Source organism: Microtus oregoni, unplaced genomic scaffold, assembly GCF_018167655.1.
Source record: "Microtus oregoni isolate MIOR12 unplaced genomic scaffold, Mior012 000058F_ref0000040, whole genome shotgun sequence".
Taxonomy (NCBI): domain Eukaryota; kingdom Metazoa; phylum Chordata; class Mammalia; order Rodentia; family Cricetidae; genus Microtus; species Microtus oregoni.
This window is the reverse complement of record NW_024543834.1, coordinates 239,017-265,547: the sequence shown is the minus strand read 5'-3', so window position 1 is coordinate 265,547 and position 26,531 is coordinate 239,017. Positions and strand designations below refer to the sequence as shown.

The 26,531-nt window shown below is 49.3% G+C and overlaps 1 protein-coding gene across 5 annotated transcripts in view; it reads right to left on the bottom strand.

Annotated features, from left to right (window-relative positions):
* LOC121438893 (arf-GAP with SH3 domain, ANK repeat and PH domain-containing protein 2) overlaps window positions 1-26,531 on the bottom strand; it is a 151,862-nt gene that overhangs the window by 24,689 nt on the left and 100,642 nt on the right. For all 5 annotated transcript variants that reach the window (XM_041639378.1, XM_041639381.1, XM_041639379.1 and 2 more), the window contains 8 exons: window positions 24,821-24,924; window positions 24,665-24,734; window positions 20,851-20,938; window positions 15,821-15,869; window positions 15,570-15,736; window positions 13,211-13,344; window positions 4,805-4,899; window positions 659-848 (listed from right to left, as the gene is read on the bottom strand). In XM_041639378.1, the coding sequence (XP_041495312.1) occupies window positions 659-848; window positions 4,805-4,899; window positions 13,211-13,344; window positions 15,570-15,736; window positions 15,821-15,869; window positions 20,851-20,938; window positions 24,665-24,734; window positions 24,821-24,924 (897 nt within the window). The remainder of the gene's footprint in view (window positions 1-658; window positions 849-4,804; window positions 4,900-13,210; window positions 13,345-15,569; window positions 15,737-15,820; window positions 15,870-20,850; window positions 20,939-24,664; window positions 24,735-24,820; window positions 24,925-26,531) is intronic.

The following is a 26,531-nucleotide window of genomic DNA, read 5'->3' as shown; positions in this document are numbered from 1 at the left end:
AGGCAGGAGGATTGTTAGCTGAGTGAGACCCTTTAAAAAAAAAGGGTGTGTGTGAGGAGAGTTCCTGTTGCATAGTATCAGCTATAGTTAATAATGTATCTGAGTCATAAATTCAAAATTGTCAAGTAGATTTGAAATGTGTCCAGGGCAAAGGTAAGTATAAGAGATGACGTATACTGTGGCCATTCCACATTGCGAATCTACATCAAAATGCCATGTTTGCACATCACAATGTTGCAGGTAAACAGGTTGGGCGCCCCGAATGCAAGTCAAATCTAAAACAGAACACAACCCCAAACTCTGTGCCAGGCAGAAAATCCCATACCTGAGCTCAGATGTCAAAACGGGGCGGGAGGACAGTATTGGACAAAATCACCTCCATGTGTGCAGCATTTGAGAGACACAAGCTGGCTGTGCCAACCTCTAAGATCTCACTATATAGCAAGTATTTCCATACCTAAAAAAATGTCCCAAATTAAAACCACTTCTGGCCTAAGCAAGTAGAATAAAATATGTTCAACCGGCACATTAATTTACCAATGAAAAGAAAACATGCCACCTATTCTGTCCAGAGAGGGCACAATAACGGAGGATAACATGGCTGAACACACCTCCCTTGTTCACCCCGAATTTCTCATCCTTCTGCAGCCCCTCTTACATGCCCATTGGCCAGTGGGATTTTTTCTGTCAGGTCCACACCATCAGCGTAAGCTTGGAGTAAGCCAAAAATGTCTCTGGTCTTGACGGCCTCGCAAAGGCTGTGGAGCTTCGCCGAGGTGTCAGCATGCTTCTTCCTTGCGTATCTCCTCTCGATGTACTTGGCTGTGATGTAGTCCTTCCGCGCGGTCCTGAAACCAGACATAGCTAACAGGTGAGACACTGAAGGCCTCTGCCGATCCGCCTAGCCCATCATCTCAACGTGACCCGGCCCTCTTGGGGCCCTGTGGTCTCTTTCTTTTCACGCAGCGGTCCTGGGCTTCACCCGGTTGTAAAGACAGACGCTGAGGGTGTGGCTTCTTCACATCCTCTCAGCTGCCTGCTGTCCCTCCTGTGACCCTGAGCTCTCGCCTCAGCACACTGCGGTCCCTGCACGTAACCTGTGTCTTCGCCTATCTCCACATATTCCTCCTTCAGCTGTCCCAAGCCACCTCCTCACATGGGCTGGTCGCCCTGATGGGCCCTCTTCTGGGCCTTTTCCTTGTGCCTTTCCACTTACCAGACAGCCATATCTACACCCTCTCCTTTGCAGTCTTCACGCGTGCCATAAAAATCACTCACTCATCAGTGGCAGGGAGTGTAAACTAAATGACAATGTTCAGTTACCATGCCTCAAATGGCAGGGGTCCCAGCCCACAGACACTGGGATTCAGGAGTGCATGGGTCCGCTCGGCATTCTGAAACACTCCCGACATCCTCTCCTTCCAGGTGAGAAAGGGACAGAAGCAGGCAGCTCTCTGCCATTCTGCTGCTGCTCACAGACAGCATGTCTCTAAGCCTGGGCCGTGCAACACCTGCATTGTGAGATGCAGTGGACGCCATTCCTAGAAGCCAGCATTGGGAGGTTGGTGAGTTAAGCAGGCCAAAAGCCACTGCTCAATGACCTCTCATCTCCAGAAGGACAGGAAACGAGGTGGGGAGGACACACGGAAGACACGAAGACAAGGGCTTTGGATGCCCTCAAACGAAAGGTACAGACTTAGAACCATGACGTGGGTGCTGAGAACTCAACTCAATACAGTATGCACTCTTTTTTTTGAGGGGGTGTTTTGAGACTGGGTTTCTCTATGTTACAGCCCAGACTGTCCTGGAACTCACTCCACAGACCAGGCTGGCTTCTAACTCACAGAGAGCTGCCTGCCTCTGCCTCCTAAGGGCTGGGGTTAAAGGTGTGCGCCACCATCACCTGGCAAGCAGTAGGCACTTTTAACCACTGAGTCATCTCTCCAGTCTGAAGTTCTAGGCTTTTTTTTTTGTTTCGTTTCGTGATTGAATCGAGATAGATTGTGTTATTAATGTGCTCTCGGCTTTTAAAAAATGCATAGACTGAGCTGTGTGGTGGGAAGCAACAGACTACCACAGACCTATCCATCTGGTGTTCTTGGGGGTGGGAGTGGGGAGTGGAGGTGGGGCTTCCTGCTGCTTCTCGGGGATTCAGAAACAGTTTGCCTCTATGAGCAGATGCAGTCTGGCCTCTGGGTGGCCCGGTCACACATGCTTTCTGCCTCCACTCCCAACTGGGGGTTCACAGGCCATTAGTGCGTGCCTTTGGTTTCCCCTTCAGCATATGGCTGAAGATCGTGTGTACTTACTTCAAGCTACAAGCAGCTCACTCTATCAAACCTAGGTGTAAAACATTTGCCGAATGAAGCTGGCATAGAGCAGGGGCTGTTTCTTTGATTTATTGAGCCATTAAATATTTACCGAATCACTACAAGCAACATACTGTGGTGACAAATACAAAAATGGATGGAATACAATTTCTCAGAACGGTATGTGAAACCTGAATATGTTGTCAAGTGAGATGGAATGCTATAAGAATGAGCCAGCTTGGCTTCCAGAGGCACAAAGTCATACAATTAATCGTCTTTTATTTGGGCGGGTGGGGGTCGTCGGATTAAGGGTCTCCTTGTGCTGCCCATGCTAGCCTTGAACTCACTATGTAGCCCAGGTGAGCCTAGAACTCACTATATAGTCCAGGCTAGCCTCAGACACATAATCCTCCTGCCTCAACCTGGTCACTGCAGAGATTACGGTCATGGACCACCACGGCTGGTCATGCGGTTCATCTCACTTGCGAAAGAATGACTGGGAGCGTGTTTTCATCACTGTAACAGCCATTCACCCCCATTTCTGAGGGTGTAAGCTTCCTGTGAGAAGTGTCAAGGGTGTGTGTGTGCATGTGCGTGTGTGCACCTCACAGAGGATTGAGCACAGATGTTGAGAGGTGGTATTCATTCTTAGGCTCAATTACCCCTAGAACAAACAGATGTTCTGCTTTCATAAGTAATTTTTTAAAGTTCTGCTTTTATAAGTAATTCTTTAAAAAAAAAGATTGATTCATTTATTTATTTTATGTGTATGAATGTTTTTGCCTGCATGTATGTATGTGTACCATATACATTTCCTGGTGCCTGCAGAGGCCAGAAAGAGGGCATTAGGGCTTCAAGTACTAGAGTTTTGACTTGCTGAAGCCACCACATAGGTGCTGGAACCCAAACCCAGGTCTTCTGCAAGAGCAGCAAGCGCTCTTAACCACTGAGCCACCTCTCCAGTCTCTAATCCTGGTATGGAAAAGTTACTATAGTCTTTGTTTAAAGTTGACTGGCATTACAGCCTCCCAGGAGACTGGTGTCACAAAGAGAGACAACCAGAAAGCCAGCATCAAGTGCCAGTCATCACTAAACTCAGCATGCTGGACCATGGCATTTCCTTCATTAAATGTGGTCCTCCAGTTATCCGGGAAGGTACTGTGCACCCGTGGATCCCAAGAGAAGGCTCACTGCAAACCATCTTTCTGATTTCCCCAATACCTCTCTGAGGTGGGCAGCATATTCTTCCTTTTTTTTAATGGGAGAAACTGGGGCTTAGACTCAAACTGCAAAGAACTTGCCCCACCCCGTGGCCTGAAAAAGAATGGGAAATCCTGGCTTTCCAGGTCAGATCTGAAATTAGCATCTCATATGCAGAAGACAATGCTTTACAACCATGTTATCCAATCTCTGGGAGAAGCTATGTCCCAAATGCTCACTTATGACGGGTGACGGCAAACACAGACCGACTATAACCAAACACCAGCTCACAGCTGGTCTGAGACCAGGTGTGGTCAACGAATGACAGCCTCCTACTCGCCCCCTGGAATGTTTCCATGTCCTCAGTGGATCAGAGTGCAAGGCAACACAGGTCCTACCCTTCTGCGTCCTCAGTTTCCCAAATAGAACAGCTACAAAGACCTAAGTGTTCTGCTGTGCACAAACCCTACACACTGTTCTCCCACTAACTCAACTCCAGGCCCATGCCAGTGAAACGTAGTTTGTGTTACAGATGGCAAAGCTTCCTCTTCTCCCCTATCCTCTCTACTTTCCCCATGTTGTCGTGCTGCTCAGACACAGGCGGTGTCTGTTTGCAGGCCTCAGACCCAGTCCTCCTCTTCTTCTACCTGCCTCGCTTTGCATCACACTCTGGTATGGCAGGCACACCACTCCCAAGCCCTCCTGGGGGCAAGCCGGCCATTTTAAGAAACGGATGAGGTCTGAGAGGCAGCATGGCACTGCCCTGTCCACCTCCTCAAGCGCAGTGTGTTCGAAGGAAACACTGATAAAACCAGCAGGCAATCCCTGACGTATATGGTCCATCAGTGGCCAGCTGGAACCACAATGAGGCACACTAGCTTGTGGGTCACACAGTTCGTATCAACAGTGAAACACAAAAAGGTTTTCTGGAGGGGACAACAAGTCGTACATCTTGAAGGACATTGACAGAGAGAATGGCACATGTCGCCTGTCTGTGATGACTAGGCACAATCCACCACGCTGGGAAAGCGGACAGAGAGAAAGCACCATGGCAAGGGGCACAGAGGTACATGGAAGTCGCTCAGGTGCTAAAAAGCCTGTTGTCCTCTGGTCACCTAGCAAAACCAGTCACACCGTGTTTCTATTTGGACCCACAGAAACGACTAAAAAAGAAAAAAAAAATCAAAGAGAAAACAAATAAACTTCAGCCAGTGGTAAGCAACAACTGAGGTGTCCCCAGACCTGTCCCCATGCACACAGGGCTCAGCAAAGAGCAACCGTTTGCTCATACTTACATGTCGCTGCCCGGGTTGGGTTTGACGGAGTCCTCAGATGGCAGGCAACACTCCATGATCTCATTAAAGCCTGCATTCCCAATATTCTTGGCAAGCTGCAAAGACAGAAGTCTATTTTAGGACACTCAATTATTAATACCCTCCACTACTGCCCGTTACTCACGATCTGATGATTTATTTAATAGCCACTGAGACACAGAGCGGTGAAGTGGTTTGCTTTTAATGAAAAGGCACAAAACCCAAAGCCCCAAGGGGGACCGCAGAGACGACCAGAAGAGGATCCTGTGGAAAGTGGACCGAGTCACCACAGCCTCAGGAAAAGCAGGAACACGAGCCACGGTGAGTCTCCGTTCCCACATGCTCTGCCACAGACATTCACTCGGACGCCAGCTGGGAGGGACAGCACCACAGAGATATACGGGGCCAGGAAGCCAAAACCCAGGTTCGAATGGGAGAGTCAGTTTTTATCCATGGAACCAGGGGGACAATTACCTCAGAGGGTTGCAAAAGTGACCAAATGGGGCGTCTTCAGTGAAAACCTTCAGCAAACCGAAACACTGTGATGTCACATGAGACCTACAGCTCTGTCTGTCCTGGAACTCACTCTGTAGACCAGGCTGGCCTCGAATTCAGAGATCCGCCCACCTCTACCTCCCGAGTGCTGGGATTAAAGGGATATTGCCCTATGTCTTCTGACTTTTCAATATTCAAGCCATACCTTCTCATGCAATATTCACTAAGTACTGTTGTGCCAGGCACAGCCATGCTATCTTGACAACGTGGTACCTGGCATTTGACAAATGAAGAACTGCACGACCAGAAACTCCTTCAGAGCGGGGATGTCTCCACCTCATTCCAAGCCACCAAACTGGGCTTCCACGTCTGATTCCTGCCACTACTGCAGGTTGGCCCACCAGTCAGATTTTTAAATATGTCATGAAACAACATGGACAGGGTGCATCTTGCATAAGGGTTTGAAAGAAGAGATTATTCAATTTCTTCATTGACAACAACACAGTGAATCAGTCTGTGCAGACAAAGGGTAGGCAGGGACATTCTGGAGGTGTGTCCTGTCAGAAGAGTCCTTAGGGGATACTACCTTAGGTTCAGATCCAAAGGGATCTCGGTTAAAAAGCAGGGACTCCCTGGCATGAAGTCACATTAGACTGAGGCAGTAAAGGCAGTGATAGAATATTGGCAGCTTGCCCTTCAAGTGGTGAGCCTTGCTAGTTTAACACTGTATCCGATCAGTGAGCCAGACACACCCATTATCTGTTCCTCCTTGCTTAGACCTGAATGTGGGGCCTCAAACAGTGGGAAGATGGCAAAATCTGGGCAGCCAGACTGACGTTTCCTACATGCAGACACTCAGAGCAAACAGCGAAGGGGGCACAAACCTTCCAACGACACAGACCACAAGATAAATGCCCCGCAAAGGATTCTTGTGCAGCAAGAAGTAGTCATGGAACCAAATATCAATAATGGGATTTCTGGTATAGACAGCTCGCTTGCTTCAGCACCCTATGCTATACAGAATGTTGGCGCCACTCTTTAACTGAGCTTAATCATTTAAACAAACAAATAATTATAAATAAGTAAGTAATGACTGAAGCCACACTGTCTCCTGTGAGTGAGGGACCATCCCAGTGCCTCCTAGTCTGCATTTAGTGGATGAGGGATGGGAGGAGAGAATTTACCAGGACTCAGAAAGCTTTCCTTCTGCTTGGGTCTGGCTGGCTTAGCCAGGACAGCTGGTCCAGGGAGTGGCCACACCTATATGTCACACTCACACACACACACACACACACACACACACACACACACAACCATGGAGGAACGTATTGCCTCCTATATCAGCTAAGACCCAATTTATAAAATTTATAAAACAGCCTACAGGGAACCACTTGGAACAGAGGCAAAGCCCCCGGAAGCTGGAGGCCAGAGGATCCTACTGGGGAAGAAGGGGATCAGCAGACCCCTGGGAAGCATACTCAGAGCAAAGGACTAGGCGTTAACCTACGCTCCGGCCACAAGAGCTGTTACTGCCCCTGAAGGCAGTGTGGGATGTGCTGAGGTGGGACTCTGGCCAGCAGGGGGGTAGCTAGGGTGTTCAATGGCACAGATGTCTCTCCCTGTCTGGAGGTGGGAGACCCGAGGGTACCCGGGTACATCCTTCACGGCTCTAGATGGCTTCTAATTCCTAAGACAATGCCAGGGAAGCAGCTGCCAGCTGACACTGTGGAGGGAATAACAAGGAGAACAGCCTGCACGTGCCCACGACCAGATGACACCTTAGCGGGCTCGGCACAAGGGCCCAAGGGTCAGGGAGCTGGAGGGCCTTGAAGAGACGCTGCAGCTGGCACCTCACTTCATTCATGGGTGACTTTTTGGAATAAGGCAAACTGAAATTTCGGTTTTCTTTTAGAAGTTCCTAAATTTTCTTTTAAACATTATAGATTTACTTCATGTGCATGAATGTTTGCTTTGTCTCAATGTGTGTGTGTACGCACCACAGCCATGGAGTTCAGAAGAGCGTATCAGACCCCCTGGAACTGGAGTCACAGATGGTGGTGAGCCACTGTGTGGGTGCTGGGAACCGAATCCAGGGCCTCTGCGAAAGCAACAAGTGCTCTTCCACAGTGAGCTCTCTCTCCAGCACCCAGTTCAGATAATTTTGACTTCAGGTTGGTTGGATATGTAGATGGTAAACCCACGGATACAGAGGGCCATCTGATCATCACCTAAGACAGTGAAATTGAAGACCCATCCCTTGCCCTTTCTACTGCTTCATGACAAAGGAGCCCTTCAAGTAACTGAGCTCCTTAGCTGGGGTGGGCACTGGGCATAAGCCATCATGTCATTCTCTACTGGCTCGGCCAACAACAGAGACAAATTAATAAAATAATAACAACAGTAATAGATAAATAAAAAGCAGAAGCAGCAGCGCCAGGGATGTGGTGCAGTGGGTAAAGGGGCTTACATTGCAAATCCGGAGTCTGTTCCCTGGGACCCAAAAGAGCTGGAGGTGGAGGCATAAATCTGTAATCTTAGCACCCCATTGGCAAGAAAGGAGGGGTAGACATAGGAATTACCCAGAAGCCCATGGGCTAGATGGCCTAAAATATGTAGAGAGGCAGAAATAAGACAGGGTTTCTCTGTGTAGCTTTGGAGCCTGTCCTAGAACTCTCTCTGTAGACCAGGCTGGCCTCAACCTCAGAGATCCGCCTGCCTCTGCCTCCTGAGAGCTGGGATTAAAGGCGTGTGCCACCATCGACCGGCCCATAGGCATAAAACAAAGGATCAGCTTACAGTCTACAACGCCAGAGAAGCAAGGTAACAAAGAGGACCCTAAGAGAGACACACATGGATCTGCCTAGGAAGGGGAAGTAGACACGATCCCCTAAAACCTTCATCCAATAACCAATGGAAGCAGAAGCAGAGAGGCAGATGCAGGGTGGTTAGTTGTGGATCTAACCACTGGGCCGAGCTCCTGAGTCCTGTCAAGGAGGGAGAAGTGATAACACGAGCAAAGGGGTCAAGACCATGATGGAGAAACCCACAGAAAAAGCTGACCCGAACTAGAGGGAGACCATTGATTCTGGACAGACAATCAGGAAACCTGCGTAAGACCGATCAAGCCCCCCCGAAAGCAGGTGACAGTGGGTGGCTTGGGCAGTTTGTGGGGTCACTGGCAGTGGGACCAGGAGCAATCCCTAAGGAATGATCTGATTTTCTGGAGCGCTGCTCCCTCCGAAAAAAGCAAGAATGACCCACTCAACAGGGTGGAAGACAAGAAGAGAATTCCGAAAGTTGTCCTGTAAAACACAAATATACATTTGTAAAAACAGCACAGTGTTGGGGGTGAGGCAACAGAAGCTCCTGCCCCAAAGCCTCGAAAGTCCCTAAGTCTAGGTAGGCAGAGTGCTCACGGCCACAATGACTGTGTGTGAGTCACATACACACCCAGAGCAGGGAAATGGGGCCTCTACAAACCTTCAGCCGTTAGAGTTTGGAATGGTCTGAAGCAGAGTTCCTGATTCCTATTCCCATAAGGAGGGATATCAACTCTGCTAGCTTTTCTCCACCTCTCTGCCCTCACTTGAAGACAGGATTCAGAAGTCCTCACAAGCCAGACTTCCCTGGAGTCCCTCAGGTCCCACAGGGTCACAACAGTGAGGCCGGCTCCTCCTCCTCCAGGCTTGATCTGGTCAAGCTGCCCAGTGGGGTGGACTACCACACAGTTACCACACGCAGGCACCATGTAGCCATCTGGGCCTCTGCCAACTACAGTCTGGGTCTATTCTGGTTTGTTTTAGCTCTCAATTCATCCCCAGCTCTGCCCAGCAGGGTACAAGGCTGGAAGGCAGGCTATACTTCTTGACAAATGTGCTCGAGGGCCCAGGAACACAGAGGGGTGACCAGTAGGGGCAGAGTCAAGAGATGCTGAGAGCTTAACAAGGGCGGAGCATGAACATCTTGAGGGCAGGAACGAAGGCCACACTCTTATGCGAACCTTGCCGGTTCTCTTATCTATTTGACAATATACACAGATGCTTGTGGACTTGGCTTTGCCTGCAGCTAAAAACATATCCGTGACTTACAAACAGGATTGCACACGGCCTGTGGAAGGAATGTTACACGTGTACTACATGGGCAACTTTCTCATACTCTGAGCCTCACTTAGGCCAGAGAGAAAGAACAACAACAAGAAAAAAAAAACAACAGCAACAACCAAACGAACAACAACAACAAAAAAATTCAAACAACCCAACAACCAAATAAAAAAACCAGTCACAGCAATGCCTGGAACCTGAATGTGATTCAGTGGATGGCAGCTGACGGCAATCTCATGGCTCTAAGCAGCCGCAGCCACTACCCAGAGCGGCTTAGCTCACTCAGTGCCATCAAATGCCAGCGTTGACAGCAGACCCAGGGCTCGAGGCTGCGCTGGCCCTGCCCTGGCGTCTGACAGTGCAGCTGAGAGACCGCAAGAGACGGCTGAGTCAGCTACCCAACTCCCGAGGCTTCCCGACATTCCTCCAGCATGACGGAAAGCTTTCAAAGTCAATGTCCTTCATTCTGTTCAGACAGGGTCTCACTCTGTAGCCCAGGATGGCCTGGAGCCCGCTATGTAGCCCAGGCTGGGCTCGCGGCAGCAGCAATCCCTGCTTTGGCCTCCACAGTTAGGCTCACAGGCCTGAGCCATCACACCCCACTCTAAACCAAATTTCAAACTACGGAATGTAACTTTTCACATGACAGTGAAACGGGTCACATGACACCCGTGCCCTAGGAGGTCATGTGGTTTTTCAGATGACTCCCTCCAGTAAAAAGCTGCTTTTAATGGTCTTCAAAGTTAAGGAGAAATTTCACCTCTCTAAAACCCGGGCTTGCCAGGCGTTTCTGAAATCAGATTCACTGAGACTCTAGAGCCGTGGCTCTCAACCTTCCTGACACTACAACCCTTTAGTACAGTTCCTCATGTTGTGGGGACCCCAACCATAACATTACTTTTGCTGCTACTTCATATCTGTAATTTTGCTATCACTGTATCATAATATGAATACCTGTGTTTTCCAATGGTCTTAGGAAGCCCCTGTGGAAGGGAATTGGACCCGCTAAAGTGGTTGGGGTGGCATAACCTCACCAAACAGCCCTCCAACTTCCTGTCTTCCATTTCAGTGAGCAGAAAGTGATCTGAAAGCAGAGGTGGTCACTATCCACATCCAGCCACCTTCACAGATGCTGCCCTAATCCAGCGGGCCAACGAGGAAAGTGTGCTTTCAAACAACAGCAAATTAAAGTGGAGAAACAGTCAGGGCACAGCGTCAGACAAACTTTGCAAACCAGGCCACAATCCACAGAACTGAGCAGGGACTCTTCTGGAGAGGAAATTGCTGAAGTCATGTTGGAGGACAGGAGCGGGGAGCGTTTCTCTCCTAGTCAAAGACAGAATGCCCAAGAGAAATGAAATACATTCAGGCCCTGCTTGTGGGCTGGCTGCCTCTCTCGGGTTATTTTAAAAGCCTCGGCTCACCAACGAAAGCAAAACTGGAAAACTGGAAATGCTCTGCACAAATAAAGTGAAGGGGCCGTCTACGGAATAGAAAAACACCTGATATGAGGACAGAACCAAAAATACCTAATGAGCTTCAATAGCTTGACAGAATGAATACAGACAGTCCTGACTCAGGGGCAAAGGACCAAAGACACGAAACAGCAACTGGATAACAAGACCAATGTCCAGCAATGCCAACTCCAGCAACACGCGGACGACAGGCACATCCCCTCACACTAAGAAGCTTTTTATCAAAAACCGCATCAAGGGTGAGAAAGAAGAGAACCATATACACCACCGGTGAATCTATGAAGACGTCTTAGAAAAATAAAATAAAAGTACACTGGGGAGATGGTTCGGCAGTTAAGAGTGCACACTGCTCTTACAGAGGACCCGGCATCCCAGCATCCACCTCAGCGACATCAGTCACCTCTACCTCCTGCTCACGGGTACCTGACATCATCTTCTGAGGCATCTCTCCAGACCCACGTTTCAGACACAGTTAATTAATCGGTGTTGGAGCACGGCTCGACCAGCTCTTGAAAGCTAATTACTAGATGGCTAGGAATTCTGAGAGACAGCTGCTAAACATTGCTACTGTTAAAAACTGTACTGTGTAAACGCATGATAAATCATGTCAGCAATGACGACCCTGGGCATTCGAGACTCGTTATCTCACTGAGCAAGCTGGGGCACACCTGAATTCTAAGTATGCAGGGATCTGAGGAAGAAGAAAGGAGAGAGGCTGGGCTACACAGTGACACCCTGTTCCCCCCAAACCCAAATAAAACTAATCTTATCATTTCTAAATTTTAGTGCGTTTCCCTATTATCAGTGTTTTGAGTTGCTTATGTGCACTATATTTATGTGATAAATGCATGCTAGAACACTGTGCTTCTGAACATCCTTTGCCAGCTCTACAGTCAGCAATTCATAAGAGTAACTCAAAACTGGCAACGATAGAAGCATTTACAGCAGGGAAATAGGCGGGCTTCAATCAAGGGCTCACATGTTTCCCACATGGCCAGAAAACCCACCATAAATGCCAGTTGTATCCCAGGAGTCTCAGAAGTGAGTATGAACTAAGACAGATTCAAAATGAGTGGGTTAACTTAACGGGTATAGAACAGGGGTACATTAAAGTATTGTAAACAAAGCTTCCCCGTAAAGTGGGAGATCCTACACCAAAGATGCTGAGTCGCAGAGATCGGATGATCTAAGGCATAAGCCATGATCTCACCATACATCACTGGATGAGTCCTTCTGCTCTAAGCCAACCAGTGAAAGGAGAAATCACCACAGTCCATCAGTTTGCCGAGATGCCGTTTCCTCGGGAACTTGGTGTGGCCATTCAGTAACTGAGCCATAATCAGTTTTCCCAGAGATGCTGTACATTCAAACACCTCTGAGATGTGGGCCAGGCGATTGTATTCATAAGCAAGAGCACCCGGAGGAGGGACTGAGTCTGTTTCATTTGTAAGGTGTAACTAATGACGGTGGTGTCTGAGATCCACACTAGCTTTTTCTCACTCTTGCTTTCCAATATCAAACAAAGAATTCCTCGGAATGACAGGGCAGTTTCCCCAAGACAGCCAGAAGCATCAGGAAAACGGACACACTGGATTCGGAGATGTCAAGAAGATGTAGGGCCCCGTGAGAGGAATACTACTGACCACGTGAATAGATCTTCTGTCAAGATTATTGCTCTTGACAGTAAAATCAATGGCAATCAATATCCACTTACTATTTACTACCCAGTGCCCAGTCCTCCCAAGAAATGGTTTCGAGCGCTGCTTTCCAAATAGAAACTACAGATTCTGAAGCGGCACCAAGGCCCAGGTAAGTGTGCAATTGGCCTCATGATTTAGTCAGGCCACAGAATCAAGTACCAAAAGGTATTTCTCCAAACACACTTCCATCTCCCTAGCCCTCTATCACAGAGCATCCATATTAGCAGTGAGCCAGGCATGGAAGACTACTTTAGAAAAGCGAGGGGCTACAACAGAAGCCAGTATGTCTCCTGAGAGGGCTAATACAGATTAGGAAGGCCAACGGGGGCGGGAAGCCAAACACGGGTACAGTCTCGCCAGTAACTGGTTGATGACTTGGGCATGGTAAACCCTTCACTGCCCTTAGGCTTCGGGTTCTGTGCCTGGTTAGTGGAAGGGAGCAATGGGCCTTCCGCTGCCACCTCAGCCATTTCAGAAGACTCCTCCACCAGCCTGTGACCCTTGTCTGGGGACATTTCCACTCTTTGCATTTATGAATAACATCCCATAACAAGACGTGCCCTCGCTCCTTGGTAGTAAAGAGGGAGTCGTTATCAACAAGTTTCTAAATCAAATTACCAGAAGCTCAGACGTTCCCAATACATCTAAGGTCAAGGACTGCATCCTGGAGTAATGGACCCCCAGCTCCCGGTGGATTCCAGAGCACTCGATGCAAGTGAGGATGCCAAGGTTGGTGGAGAGCCACGTTGGATCTGCCAAAGAGAAGAGGTCCTCATGAGTCAGCGTCAGACAACAGGAGACAGAAGTTTCTCCCGGTCAGGCTGCTGAACACGGAGATTTGAACAAGAGTATTTTACCCGTGATATACTGGTACCCTGGTCATCTAAAATTACACCAAACCCACTACCAACGACAAGGTGTTCATTCTTCTCCTCCCAACCCTGTCCCTCTATACACTGCAGTGACCGCAAGGGCTAGTCCAGCAGCACCTACCCCAGTTCTGCCTGACCATATCACAGAATGGAGCAGAAGAGCATAGCGCTGCAGGGATGGATAAGGTCTCCAGGTACCACCACTAACAGAGAATACTCATGCTTGTGAAGAGCATAGCGCTGCAGGGATGGATAAGGTCTCCAGGTACCACCATTAACAGAGAATACTCATGCTTGTGAAGGGCTGTGCTCAGGATCCGGGCTGGGGAAGAGTCAATCGTACTGCAAGTGTCAGACATCAGAGTACTTTTGCACACTATCTCATTGTATGCTCAGGGCCTGTCGCTAGCTAGCGCAGTGTCTCCCCAAGTTCGAGTTATGCCTTCTCCACATGGGACATTCACTTCCTCACTGTAAGTATCCTACCAGGTGCTAAGCGCACACTATGGACCTAGCCAATACTTGATAGGCAAATGCAGAATTTACAGAGCACTGAAAATAAGACGTATTGGAGCACGATGTCCTAGGAGTGTTTGCTGCCCTTTAGAAATTCTCCACAGGCAAGCATGACGATCTTGCCCCCAAGGTCATCATGAAATTCTTTAAAAACTGTCTGGTTGTTAACAATTGGGGATGGGGGAAGAGGGGCTGGAGAGATGGCTCACTGGTAAGAGCACCCGCTGCTCTTGTAGAGACCTGAAGTCTGCTCCCAGCACCCATGTGACTACTCAGAACCATCTGTCACTCCAATTCCAGAGGATCTGATGCACTCTTCTGGCCTCTATGGGCACCACACACACACACGTGGTGAACATAAACTCACCCAGGCTCACATACACATGTGGTGCACATAAAGTCACCCAGAGTGATACACACAACTCCAAGGAAAATAAACAAACAGATTAATCTTGGGAAAAAAATAATGTGGGCTAGAATTTTAGCTCCGAAGTACAGTGCTTACCTACCATGTGGAAGTCACTAAATTCAATCCTCAGTACACATACGTACACACCACACACACACACTCACGCACACACACACACAATTGTACCCGCATTAGCAATTATTACTAGCATCCCTGTTTGCAGGCACCTCAGCTATTCTGTGTGCCTCTCGCTTTGGGGGCACAATACACGTTCAGATAACACAGCATGTTTCACACCATCTGTGTGGCCTTAGCATTCGACAGCATAGTCTCTTTATGAAGACGCTCTAAGCATCTGAGTACTCCACCGTTCTTATTGTTCCCTGTGAAAGAGCACACTCTCCTTGCTGCTTCTGCTCTCGCCACAAAGATAGTTCTAATAGATCCGAGACCAATAGAAGCTCAGGAAAACAAGAACTTGATGGCGTTTCTAACTGTCCACTCTACTGCAGATGCATTTTCAATAGAAACTGTCACAGAACCAAGGGAACGGGAAGCCAGGGTAAGCAAGCATTCAGACAAGTACTGTGTCCACCCTGACTCCCTGGCCCTCCCCTATCTTAATTTAAACGTCAATTCCTCAAGCTGTAAAGTTCTGGTTGTTAATATCCATAAGGATACTATGTGCCTTAACATGAACCCTCTGATAAACTATATTAAAATGCAAACAGATAATAGAGATCTGTCACTCATCTTACAGTTGTCTGACAGTCTGTGGCTCTCTTCCTGGTGTCAGAGCCAGAGTGTGCCTGAAAGTGGCTTCAAAAGGTTTGTCCCTAACGGACCTTCACAGCGTCTCAGAGCCTGTAAGACCGGTGACCTTCAGCTCATACCCACCGCGCCCTTCAGTTTTCTTCACTACTCAAAGAGCACTGCAATCATTTCATCTGCACCAGGCTGTCTTCCCATGGTCCTGCCCTGGGCCCAGCAGGCCAGCATCTCCCACCCATGGGCCCCGCTGCACTCTGCACAGTTCATTAAGCATTTGTGTAATGGATGAGCAGACTGAGCTGCACCGATTTCATGTTTGAAATGACAGTTGGAAATCAATGGGCGGGCTCTACGCAAGCCTGCGGAATCCGAGCGCCCCAGAGCTGCGTGGCGGAGGTCCCCAGGTCACCTGGCGCTCCACAGTCGCAGCACACGTCATTGCCTGTCATCCTCTGCACCTCCAAGATGATCTCTTTGGTCAGTTCCTGGACGATGTTGTTCTCCCCGGTGCTGTCGTCGCCCTTAAATGCATTGTTCAGAGCTTCTTCCTTGCTGTTCTGCAGTACAGACATCCATCTGGACAGACAGCCACAGCTCGGGTGTTAGAGGGAGAGCACAGCCACTCCCACCCCTAGCCCCAGCCCAGCCCACGGTACTTACATCTGACATTCCTGTTCGTCCTCGGCTTGGAAGTGGTACGTCCTGTCATCTGCACAGCAAGGGGAGACTTATTACCGTGAGGCCAGGCTTGGACTTTATGGCATGAATGACATGTGCTCTCCACCGTATTAACAAAGCTGAGCAGTCCTCCAGGTTTGCGTGTACATGCATGGGTGTGTGTGCCAATGCTTCAGTCACTGTGACTTTGTAATACAAATTAATGAACCTGCCCATTCTAGTCTAAAACACGCAGCTTACTGAGAAGTGAGGCTACTGAACAGAAACCAAACTTCCAAAACTTTTCTATTCATCACAGCCATCCCCCGCCCCCAAGGAACTGTTAAAGTCCTTTGATAAGCGCATTTCCCCTCCCACTTTTTGAAGCAGGGTCTCCTATTTAGACCAGGCTAGCTCTGAACTCACACAGATCTGCCTGCCCGTGCTTACTTAGCAACAGGATGCAAGAAGTGGACCATCTGTCTGGCGAACAAGAGCCTTTTCTGAGAAAATGCTATCTTAGACATTTTCTGGCTTTCTTAGAAAAAAGGATTAATACTCTATCATAAATTCTAAGAATACCACACTCTGATAGTCTGATGTCACAAGCATAACTAACCCAAAAGACACGGTTAAATAATGATCTAAGAGACAGGGTCACCCTGACGCAGCAGATGCTTGCCGTGTTTTACAAGTGTTGGGGGGGGCTGTGAACCATTGCGCACAGTGGGGACGCATGGGGGGGGGACAGCTCTGCTTCTGTGCTACCCAAAAATGTGCAATCTCAGTTAAGTCCTCACAACACGGGAAAACCTAACTTGACAGACATTTCAAAACAAGACTAGACAGCAGTGTTCAAAAGACACAGAGAGGTCAACACAGACAAGGGAGGAGGGCAGAAACGAGACCACTGGGGGCCAAGATTAAATAAGATCTTAATGCAATGTGGGGGCCTGAGGGGCGAGGAATCATGGGACCAGAACAAGGATGTGAGTAAAAAACATTCTGGGTAGGATTTCACAGTACTATGCCTGGGTTCTTCCTCAGTGTGGATTTCTTTAGTAATACATACTGGCTTATTAATATCTACACACACATAGACACACACACACACACACGTACACACACACGCACACCACAAAGTATACACAGAATCGGTCAAAACAAGAAAGTTAAAAAAGAAAATTAAGTCTGAAAAGAGAAGAAAATGTCTAACTTCTGCGAGTGACACAGAGTGACACTCTTCTTGCTGGCACAAGAAAATATCGATGACCTTAAAAGCAAGCAGAGGGCAAGGAGGGGGCTCAGCATTGAGCCACCAAGACTGGAAGCTTGAGAGCCATCTTTGGGACCCACAGGGTGGGAGGAGAGAACCAAGTTCCACAAGTCGCCTTCTGGTCTCCAAATGGGCACACACACACACACACACACACATAAAATGTTTTTAAAAAGATAATGGGTGGACACGGCTCTGCAATAGTCACTTTCGGTCCCGGCCTCAGGAGGGCTCCTGAGAAACTGCCTGGATGGGGGCCAAACATCAAGAGGGGTCAAGTACGGACACAAGTGAAGTTCAGGGTGGAGGATCCAGGTCGTGGTTTTGTTTTTGGTTTTGCTTGCTTCTTTAAAATCTTAACAAGCCAGCGGTGGGGCGGGGAGTGAAATAATACCTTTCTATGTCCCACCTGTCACTGAAGAGAGGGACGGATGTAGAAAACTACTTCACATCAGGCAAACACTGGATTGCACCCAACTGAGTGAGAAAAGAGACACAGCCACTTTCTCCTACGCCCAGGCACTTCATGGCCCTGGCCAGCCTCCTAGGAAGAGGGCCAGAGGGGCAGATCCACAGCTCGAGCTGGGAAATTGCCACACGGAGCTCAGAGTTCTCAGGAAGCTGAGACTGGAGGGCCTGCCAGTGCCCCGGGCCCACACTGAGCTACTTCACAGCCAGATCGGGTACGGCTTGGGTTGGCTGTTGGCTAATTCTGCCAGCGTTGACCGGAGAAGTGGGAGGTTATTCCGTGTGAAAATGTCCAAACAATGCTCTACCTGCAGGCTCTCTGGATATCCGCATGAGCTTCTGCCATGTAGACAGGCAGGCCACCAGGGTTCCTGTGCCCCATCCTGCTCAGGAGCTGGCCAAGTTGGCTCAGTTCTAATCACCACCCTTCCTAGGGTGCCCGTGTGGGTCAAGGATAAAGGCTCAACACTTGGGTTTACAGAGGGGAAGTCAGCCTGAGGGCATGAGACTGGACGAGTGCCCAAAGGGTTGGCTTTACAACAGACAAATCCCCCCTTGAGGGGCACGTTCCCATGGCCTCTTGATCAAAATGGGGAGCCCTCTTTTGGGAGAGCAAGATCACAGCCTTACAGGCGGTGGCTGAGTGTATCATTCTGAGAGATTTCAAGGCAGCATGATCAGTGAGGATGGGGGGGCCCTGGAGGGCAGCTGGACTCTTGCGCCCGGTTGTCTCCCAACTTTGCTAAGCTCAAAGACACCTGATAGCATTTGCTTCACCTGTCAGGAGGCAGAGGAGGCATGAGGAAAAAACAGGGTGCCGAGCCAGGTCCCCCTCACTTTCTCAGGATGACAGTCACACCAGAGCTTCAGCTAGTGCATTTCCTCGATAACTTTCTTCTCTTCACAGGGACTCAGGCCCCAGCAGCCCCGCATAAAGCCACTCCTGGAGGATTTGGGCATCTTAAAAATCTGCTGAGTTAAAAACTAGGCAGGGACTGGAATTAATTTTGCCCCTTGAAGACCAAGCAGAGGAAGTGGGTGAGACAGGTTTTCAACATAACTAAGGCTCTGCAAGGCCACAACAAGGAACTGTGCCTACAGCCAAGTTCACAGAGCAGCTCACGGGCCCTCTCGGGGTTATTCATAAGCCTGAATGAAGATGCCACAAAGTCAGCAGCGGGGCCTTGGCGAAGTCCACAGCACTGCTCGGGCCAGAGCCAGACTCACACACTGGCCACTTCTCCCACATCCTCAGGATGCAAAAATTCACACCCTAGTGGAGGGGAGGGGGTATCTGAGCCCTCATTATGTGCGTGCCCCGCCCCTCCCCCTACCTGATGAGCCCAGGATGGAAAGTTCCATAGCAACTGCTTCTGCACCTGTGCTGTTCACTTGAACCCGCCAGTCATGCTGAAGGTGACAGCTGGGGAAGGTGCTGTCCCCACCTGGCTGAGATGCCCAAAGCCCAGGAAGCTCAATCACCAAGAGAATCTTACGCCGAATTACGCTGATGGTAACAGCCAGCTTTTTAACAGGTTACTTCTTTTTTAAAAATAAAGGTTTGGAAAAAACCCTTCTCCAGCCACGAGTAGACATCTAACAACACCATCGAGTTTTCTTCCTTTAACTCAAGCTTTGGCTTTGGCTGCTGTCTAGAGGCAGGTGGCCCACAGTGGTCACATTTTAAACCAGAGTCAAGGCTCGGCATTTTATGTTGTAGATGTAACAGAGAGAATTTGCTGCTGCTACACATGGAACCTGCCAGACTGAGGTTTGGAGCTCGAAGCAGCATAACCTCAACCCCTGCCCCCTCTGTGTGTGTGTGTAAACGCCAGAGGAGGTATCCCACTGTCCTTTTCCGCTCCATTCCCTGAAGTCCGGGTCTTTCTCTGACCCTGGGGCTACCCTAGTGGCCAGTAAGCCCCAATGATCCTCCTATCTCTACCTGATTCAGCAGTGCTGGGGTTGAAGGCACGCATATGGCCATGGCTTGCAGAGCAAGCGCCCAAACCCACTGAGCAATCTCCCTAGCCCAGCATAAACGACCAGCAGTCCCCAGAGGTTTCCCATATCACACAGCTCTCCCCTCCCTGCAGCTCGATGCAGGAGGTCTACAAAATGAAATCCAGTAGACGGCGCAGATAGCATGGCCACACTTCTCGATTTGCTGTGTGTGTGTTAAATCACATGACACTAGCTACAAGGTCTCAACAATGTGGTCAGAATGCAGCTGATCACAGGAAGGGGTGCTAAGGATGACGGGATATACCACCTGCCTACGCCCCTCAGGTCAGAGCTTGGTGTCAACCGCTGTCCTGGACAGCTGGGGGCACCACTTTAGAGTGCATACTGGTCCACCCGTCCCTGAACTGTAATCATGTCGCGTGCAATGACCAAGGACAAAACCTAGCTATCATATTTTCCTTAAGACATCACGAACCCCTTTCCTGGTTTTGGAGGATTCTGGGTAAACATTTGCTGTAACGACTGGTTCTGCGACAGTTTCTTTGTGTGCACCATAAAGGAGAGGAATACACAGGAGAAGAAGACAAATTCTGTAGTGGGAAAAATAAACAACTTAAAAAAACATGAGGGAAAAAAAAAATCACTAAAGTTCAAGGGCTTTATTGAAGACCTAATCATTTCCGTTTTGAGCATTTAAAAAAAAAAAAAAGAAAAGTACCACCTTACATTACTGTGTGTTTTGGGTAGAGAGGGGACTTGTATGCACTGTGGTGTGAGTGTGTGGTCAGGGGACAACCTGCAGGACAGATCCACTCCTACCATATGGGATCCAGGAATAGAACACAGTTGTCAGGCTTGGCAGCCAAGGGCCTTTTACCCACTGAGCCATCTCCCTGGCCTCCGCTTATGACATTTTAAACATCACACGCATAAATGATAAAAGGTCCAGGCAATAAAACTGTCATTTGAAAAAAAAAGCAGGCAAGAGGATTTGAGGCCTGAGGCACACCTAATACAATCTGTTTGTCTACCAGTGGGGGAGCTGAGACTCAGGGCAGAGAGCTGGCTCTCAGTTTACAGAGCAGATGGAGCGGGAGCTCTCCAAAGGCCAATCTTAACCCAAAGTCCTGGCAAGCCACACATCAGTCACCACTGGAAACAAAAGAGGCAGGCCACTTGAAAACGGTCTCACCATGAACCTACACTAGATGGACCTCAAACTCATAATCCTCCTGCCTCACCTACCTGAAGACCAATTCCTCAAAAGGCTGATTCTCTAGGAACGTGTAAAGTAAGCATTGCACAGTCTGAGAAAGAACCTTACGTGAGATGAGGTCGAAACACTTCTTCTCCTCGGGGTTGGTCTTCACCTGGCAGGTCAACAGGTTGAGTTTGGCAGGCGGCCGGTTGGCCTGTTTAGAAACAAATGTAAAACACGGGGTGAGTGGGAAACGGGAGAAGGTCCTCAAAAGAAGACACCTTCCTAGCCTGCAGAAGTTTGTATCAGGGACAAGACACACAGGAATGCTGGGGTTCCTTGTGTCTCAGCCCTGCAGGAGGCAGGGTCACTGCCCTCTCTGCCAGGGCGCACACAAGGTTTCTATGGATAACCCACTAAATCCAATTAGTGCTATTCAAATGTGCATAGGTTTGGGGTCACCCACTGGAGCACAGGAAACCACCAGTGGCTTCATTCCCAATGAAGATGATTTCCCCTCCACCTACAACTACACAGGTACAGCCATATAGACAACAATTAGCAACTCAGAACTGGATAGGATCTAGAGACGATCAACCCCATCCATGGTAGAACTGCAGCGGGCTCGATCATATACAGTCTCACACAGTTAACCACAGCTCCTACCAGGACACCTGAGAGCCACCACGAAGAGGGATGACATTTCCTCCCTCCCCACCTCTGTCACCTCCCTTTCCTGCTGTGTCACTGTCTCTCTCTACCTAGGTAATCACGCCCAAAGACAAACTCTCACTCACAACAATGGAAAACCAAGTTCATGAAAAGACCTGAGGCCTTCATCTGGACTGGGGACTCAAGGCCATAAATATAGCTACCTATTAAAGATGGAGGCCAAGAAGGACCCACAGACCCTCGGCGGGCAATCTTGCACACTACCAGCCCTGGTGGGTTTCAGTTTAATAACCACTTGCTATTTGCTCGTTCGGATTATTAGCTACCAACAAAGATGCGAGGGGAATTTAAGAGGGAAAGTTCTATCCACTAACATCCCCACCCCCAGCCTCACTGCCATGTGGAAAGAAACAAAGTCATTATTCGATCTAGCTGGAGAGCAGTGCTGGCTCCTTCCTGAAGCAGTCTAGGTTTAGTAGGAAACTTTAGCAATAGGGAAGTTCTACCAGCCTTGGAGCTGTCAGCGCGAGGGCAGAGGTTATTAGTGATTCTTCTTCTACTAAATGTCCCAGGCTTATAAAAGCCACTGATTTATTGATTGATGCCATAGGATTTAACCTAGGGCCTCATGCAGTTAAGGCAAGCTCTTTACCACTAACCTGTATTTCTAGTCCTTAGAATACCTTCAAAACACAAACTTGTGCTATTCCTTCCAAATGAATAACAATTACTTTTTTAACTATTGGGCTAACTAGGTATGGTGGCACACAACTTTAATCTCAGCACTCAGGAGGCAGAAACAGATGAACTACATACATACAGACAGACATACAGACAGACATACTAAAATGTTGGGCCCTCTAAGAGGCAGCAGGCAACTCTTCGGGCACAATGCAGCCCTCAGGTCTTGGTGGGGTGGCAATGCTGTGGACTTGGTCAAGAAGACACCTAATCAGAGCATCTAATGCCAAGACTGAGTGTCACAGTTCCAGAAACACAGCCTGTGTGGCGACACTAATGCTGACCCTCACGGTACCCATCCCAGATGGTACCCGTACCCAGATGGTTACCGTGGGAGCAAAAAGTGCAGCAATTTCACTTCTCGGAGGCTACCAGCTTCCAGAAGGGCCTGTCTTCCCAGTAGTGAGAGCATGCCCCAGGAACTTCCCATTTCCACAGACCCTATTCCCAGCTGTGTCAGGCGCTGCTCCTCTTAGATCCCCACTTCCCAGACCCACCTTTGGGGACCTGCTCCTTTCTCACGGTGGCCACTAGCCAGAGGGGCAAGCTACACAGGAGGCAGACAAAAACCCTCAAATGATGCATTTCCCAGTCTTCACTCTCAGCTCGGACAATTCATGTCTACAACAGGCAAACACTTGGGTGGAGTGGAAACACGGAGGACCCCTCAGGAGCCTGACTGCCAGGGCATACAGAACAACACGCGGGCTACGCAGGCTCCTCCAAGGCAGTTAGGTGGAGGCTGAGCCAGGACCCACCTACAGACATAGCAGGAAGTGGCTGTTAATGGCAGAGAATGCCTCCCCCAAGAGGAGGTTCCTTGAGAAGGTTCACCTCAAAGCACACAGCTCTTAAAAAATACATACACCGTAAGGAGAAGCAGCAGCATCCTCGTGAAGATAATTATAACTACTGTCTGCTCCAAAACTGGGGCAACACATCAAAATTTAAAGAATTCTTGTAAAGCCTTTGGAGAGGAAGCCGGAACGCTGGAAGTTACTCAGAACCAACTCAGCAAGGAATCACCAGGCCTGCCCTCCCCCGTAGTTGGTTTAAGTGGAGGTCCTGCCCCTCAGGGACCCCAAGAAAGCAAATATTCCTTGTGACATGGGCGCTCTAAGTGTAAGCAAGGAAACGTGGCCCTCACGCGACAATGATTTCTGCGTCGAGGCAGTGTGCTGGAACTAAAGCAAACGAATGGACACCGTGGGAAGGAAACACAGCAGCAGAGGGGGTGAGGCCCAGCCGCTCTCCTGACCTTCCGCACGGTTAAACACGTTTGCTTCCCTTAGTCACTCCTGTCCACCTGCTGTGTGGAAACAGAGCATCCAAGTCCAAAATTCGAGGCTCAGGAGTGAGGTGCGGTTTGGGTTATGAGAAGACGGGTGACCTTGGCAGATATAGTGAGTCCCCAGGGCCGAAGCAGCAGAGACCCTGGTTGCTTGGTACAAATCAGTTCTAGTGCCTTGCTTGCCCTTAATGGACTCATCGAAAGTGAAGGGGATACTCCCTTCCCCAGACTCCCACAGCATCGACTTTGCTTCTGTGACATCTTTAGGTGAAGTATTCTTGGTTACTCAAAGAGCTAAAGACGGGCCGTGGTGGCGCATGCCTTTAATCCCAGCACTCGGGAGGCAGAGGCAGGTGGATCTCTGTGAGTTTGAGGCCAGTCTGGTTTACAAAAGCTAATTCTAGGACAGGCTCCAAAGCTTCAGAGAGAAGCCCTGCTTCGGGGGAAAAAAAAAAAAAAAAGCAAAAGTGCTAAAAAAAAAAAAATATTCTATCTGTTCTGCCCGATCCCGCCTCTTAAGGGGACTGTAGGACGGAGAAAGGGAGACTAAGAAAAGACTCACCACCACCCACGGTCATGACCGACAAACATGCAGTATGAGACCGTCTGCACTCAGCAAAAGGACAACTGATGGCCTTGACACCAGACCAGCTTCACCAGCCCCAGCCACACCAGGTGAGGGGACAAAGGGCTGTGACAGAGTTCCTGGTCTCTGAAAACTAGACTGAAGGACACTCCGTTCTCACACAAGCCCATCCCGGCCTCTGTCACATGGCACGGGCTCACTTACACACGGGATGATAGAGAGAAAACACTGACTGAGGTTCGGCACGGCACCCGAGATTTCTGCCAGAAAGATAGGGAATTCCTTTGTCTTCTAGATCTGGTTCCCAAAATTCTGATGGCTAGAAAGGTTATTCCTTTAATAACAGCAGAATTCTCTGTAAGGAGGAAGTCCAGGTTGACGCTAGCAAGCACAGCGGATTTGACAGTTCCTGGAGGTCAAAGGCTACTAAAGGAAGGTGACCGGAGTGACCAGTTTGTCCTGGATTTGGTGAGGCTGGCAACCAGGTTACACGTGACCAAAAGAACACACCAAGGCTGCGGGTACCCCACAAATGAGGGCACAAGCTTCCTAGTGGGGAAACTTCAGAATACCTCTTCACTACAGTGGAGCTCACAGAACAGACGTCAGCCACCACCCCCAGCAGAGACTGAATCAGGAGAGATACTCACGGTGCCGTGCGATATGGTCAGGAAGCCATTCTTAACCGAACACTTCCTCTTCTGCCACACTTTTCTGATCCTTGAGGAGAACAGGAGGGTTTAGACACTGACACAGAAAGTAACCGCATGCATCCCAACTCGGCACCCAGCGGGCTAGCCACCTACCCGTCGCTCTTCTTGTACAGGTTCCCATTCCGCTCTGTGCCGTGTTCTTTGTTTCCCTGAGGCTGATGTAAGCTGTATGCTGTACTCTGGCGAAGTTGTGAGTCCTAAAAATGTTTAAGTCCCACTTTTTAAAAAATGCACTACATAAAAAAAGAAACATGTGCTTAAATGTTTTAATATTACTATAAAATTATTCCTCATCACATACACACACACAAGAAAAGAAAGAAAGAGGGAAGGAAGGAAAGAAAGAAAAGAAAAGAGATAAAATGGGGAATTCATAAAGCCACCTATCGGGCTGTAGAGCATGTCAAGCATCAGTAATTCTAGAGCTGGTACTGGGGGAAAGGACTGGCAGGGTACTGTTGCCCAGGTGGGTGACCCAGTCCCATCCCAGCTTCTTCTTCTCCCCCTGTACTACCGTCACTTCTAAACTGACTTTAATGAGCCACCTTGGCGGTCAGAGGTTGTATTTTGGCCCCCAGCAATGACTAGGAGATCCTGTGATGGTGAAGCCTTGGGAAAGAATGTTCCTCTGGAGTGTTGGGAAAGACCACCACTGCAACGTGGACAAAGTGAGAAACAAAGTTATTTGGGCTAAGGGTGGTGAGAGGAGGCTGGCAGAGAGGACTAAGAAAAGCAGGGACAGCTGGCCATCATGGCCCAGCACCGAGTGTGAGCACACTGGCCTGAGAAGCTATGGCCTCTCTAGCTCACTGCTGCATCTAGGGGTTGAATAAATGAACTAGTCCCTGTGTATTAAGTTAATGACCTGAGACCTCAGCATACACAACCTCTCAGCCATCCTAACGACTGCAGAAATGGACATCATTCCTGTTCTGCGGAGACGGAGGCAGGAAAGGCCCAGACCCTGCCACTCTCGTGCGGGCAAAGATGGAAGACGAAGACTCAGCCTTTCTGCTCCACCCTCGTCCTGAATCAGAAACCAGACTTCCTGCTTCACCCCTGAGACTGGGACATCTCCTAGCCATTGTCTAAAAGTCCTGGCTCAGAAACTGTGTGGCCACTGGCAGACGCCCCCATTAAAGCTCTCACGCTGTACCCCAAGTCGCCCTTCTCACCCCCACGTCTAGAATGTTACTCCTGTAGTAGGAAGCACTGCGCCCACTTTATTCTGGGGTGTTTGTGCAGTGTATCACTTAAGAAACAAGAACTGCAGGTGCTGGGCAAGTCGTCCTCCCACCGGGGCAGACAAGACCGGGGCAGGCTTGCTCAGGACTCGACAGAGGCCAGCAGTGAGCTAGGGCTGAGCATAAGGTCACAAATCCAGACGGAAAAATCAGTCAGAGAGAGACAAGGATCAGAGCAGGGCCTGCTACTTGACAAGCCAAAGGCTCCACCACTGGCCACCAGACTGGGACACTTGGAAAGGAGAGGCAGAGATCAGAGAGAGAGGGATAGGGAGGGAGGGAGGGAGGGAGGGAGGGAGGGGGCGCGCAAGAGAGAGAGAGCAATGCACTCATACAACCGAGAGCTCCGGCTAAACCCTGAGACCACCTCCCAGACCCTGATCATCCTGCGGGATCACATCTAGGCTCTCATTAGCAGCGGCATCCCAGCAGGTCCACCCATGTGGACCTCACTGAGATGGGGGCATGGAGATGTACACAGGACAGAGAAAACAGAAGACAAAAGTGACTGACAGAAAGAGCATGCAATATCCAGGGGCACCGGGGGCATTAAGCATCAA